Raw genomic sequence first — 1,399 nt, 5'->3', positions numbered from 1 at the left:
ATGACAGACAAATAATAAAATGGAACAGAGTGTCCCAAGTTCAAACTTTAAGAGGATACCAGTCAAGTTGGTGTAATGGAGGAGATTGTTTGGGGTTCTGCATCTGTGTAGATGTGAGTGATCTTGACTAACAGTGATATGCTTCAAAGGAATACAGTTTATGCATCCACATCTCACAATTTACCATTGTTCTGTTGTGCAAATGAGCCACGTGGACTGGACTAGGGTGAGGAGTAGGGGTTGGACAGGAAAATTAGGGTAGTCGCAGAGCATTTTCTTTACCTGGCAGTAACAGCTATCACCTTTTCTCTACAACCTTCACGGATGCCTCGGATTAGAAGCAAGGCCCTTGTCATTGTGCACTTTTCATCAGTTATTTTGTGGATATGTTTTCCCTAGACTAGAACTCCAGTGAAGGTACAGCTGTGTTTAACTATTTTGGGTATTCCAGTCTTTGTCTTGCACACGGTACCTCGATAAAACTTTATATTCCTTTTCTCTTCCTCCCCTTCGCTTCTGCTTCCTCTTCCTCCTTCTCCTTCTACCTAGTGGACAGTATAGACAGTGCTTCTCAAATGCTAATTTGCAACTCATTGTCCAGGGATCTGGCCAAAATTTGGATTCTGATACTACTGTCTGCATTTCTAGCAAGCGTTCAGGTGATCCCTAGGCTGCTGATCCTCTGAGCCTATCACAGGTGGGATTTCAGGGTGTAGAAAAACGATCAGTGTTCTGGGTTCAGAGTTCTATCTTTTCTTGTTGTGTGATTGTTGGGCAGGGTGAGTCTCTTGCCTTCTCTGCAAAATGAGATACTCACAGCACCTATTACATGAGTGTAATGTGTGTGAGGCTTACCTGAAATAATGTATGTAGCCCGCAGTCGGGTTCGTGCTTTCCTAGTAAGAGCCCAAGAAACGTCAATTACGAATGAGGGGGCGGGGCAGGGGAGGGGCGGCGCCAAGGGCGGGAGGGGCGGCGCCAAGGGCGGGAGGGGCGGCGCCAAGGGCGGGAGGGGCGGCGCCAAGGGCGGGAGGGGCGGCGCCAAGGGCGGGAGGGGCGGCGCCAAGGGCGGGAGGGGCGGCGCCAAGGGCGGGAGGGGCGGCGCCAAGGGCGGGAGGGGCGGCGCCAAGGGCGGGAGGGGCGGCGCCAAGGGCGGGAGGGGCGGCCGGGTAGTGGCATTGCCGACCCTCGCGCATGTGTAGCCCCGCGTGCACGCAATTCAGGTAAGAGCCGCGACAGGCTCTCGCTCTGCGTCCTGATTTGGGGCTCCCTGGGGCGATCAGCGGGGAGCTTTTGACTGGGGCCTCGTCCCACTTCTAGGGTTATGTGGAGGACACTCGGGTGTCACTGCCTCCAGCTTACCGGAGGCGAGTGCTTCCGGGTCGGCCGGCGGCCGGGG

At 54.3% G+C, this 1,399-nt stretch overlaps 1 protein-coding gene across 3 annotated transcripts in view; it reads left to right on the top strand.

Annotated features, from left to right (window-relative positions):
- The first annotated feature begins 1,178 nt into the window (after nt 1–1,178).
- The window catches only part of CEBPZOS (CEBPZ opposite strand), an 18,876-nt gene continuing 18,655 nt past the window's right edge, over nt 1,179–1,399 (top strand). For all 3 annotated transcript variants that reach the window (XM_021712613.1, XM_021712611.1, XM_021712608.1), the window contains exon 1: nt 1,179–1,223. In XM_021712613.1, coding sequence (XP_021568288.1) covers nt 1,195–1,223 — 29 coding nt within the window. In that variant the 5' untranslated portion in view covers nt 1,179–1,194. The remainder of the gene's footprint in view (nt 1,224–1,399) is intronic.

The sequence above is a fragment of the Carlito syrichta genome, unplaced genomic scaffold (genome assembly GCF_000164805.1).
Source record: "Carlito syrichta isolate Samal-C Ts95f unplaced genomic scaffold, Tarsius_syrichta-2.0.1 Scaffold90614, whole genome shotgun sequence".
Taxonomy (NCBI): Eukaryota; Metazoa; Chordata; class Mammalia; order Primates; family Tarsiidae; genus Carlito; species Carlito syrichta.
Note: the sequence above shows the minus strand (reverse complement) of the source record. Positions and strands in the feature narration are given on the sequence as shown.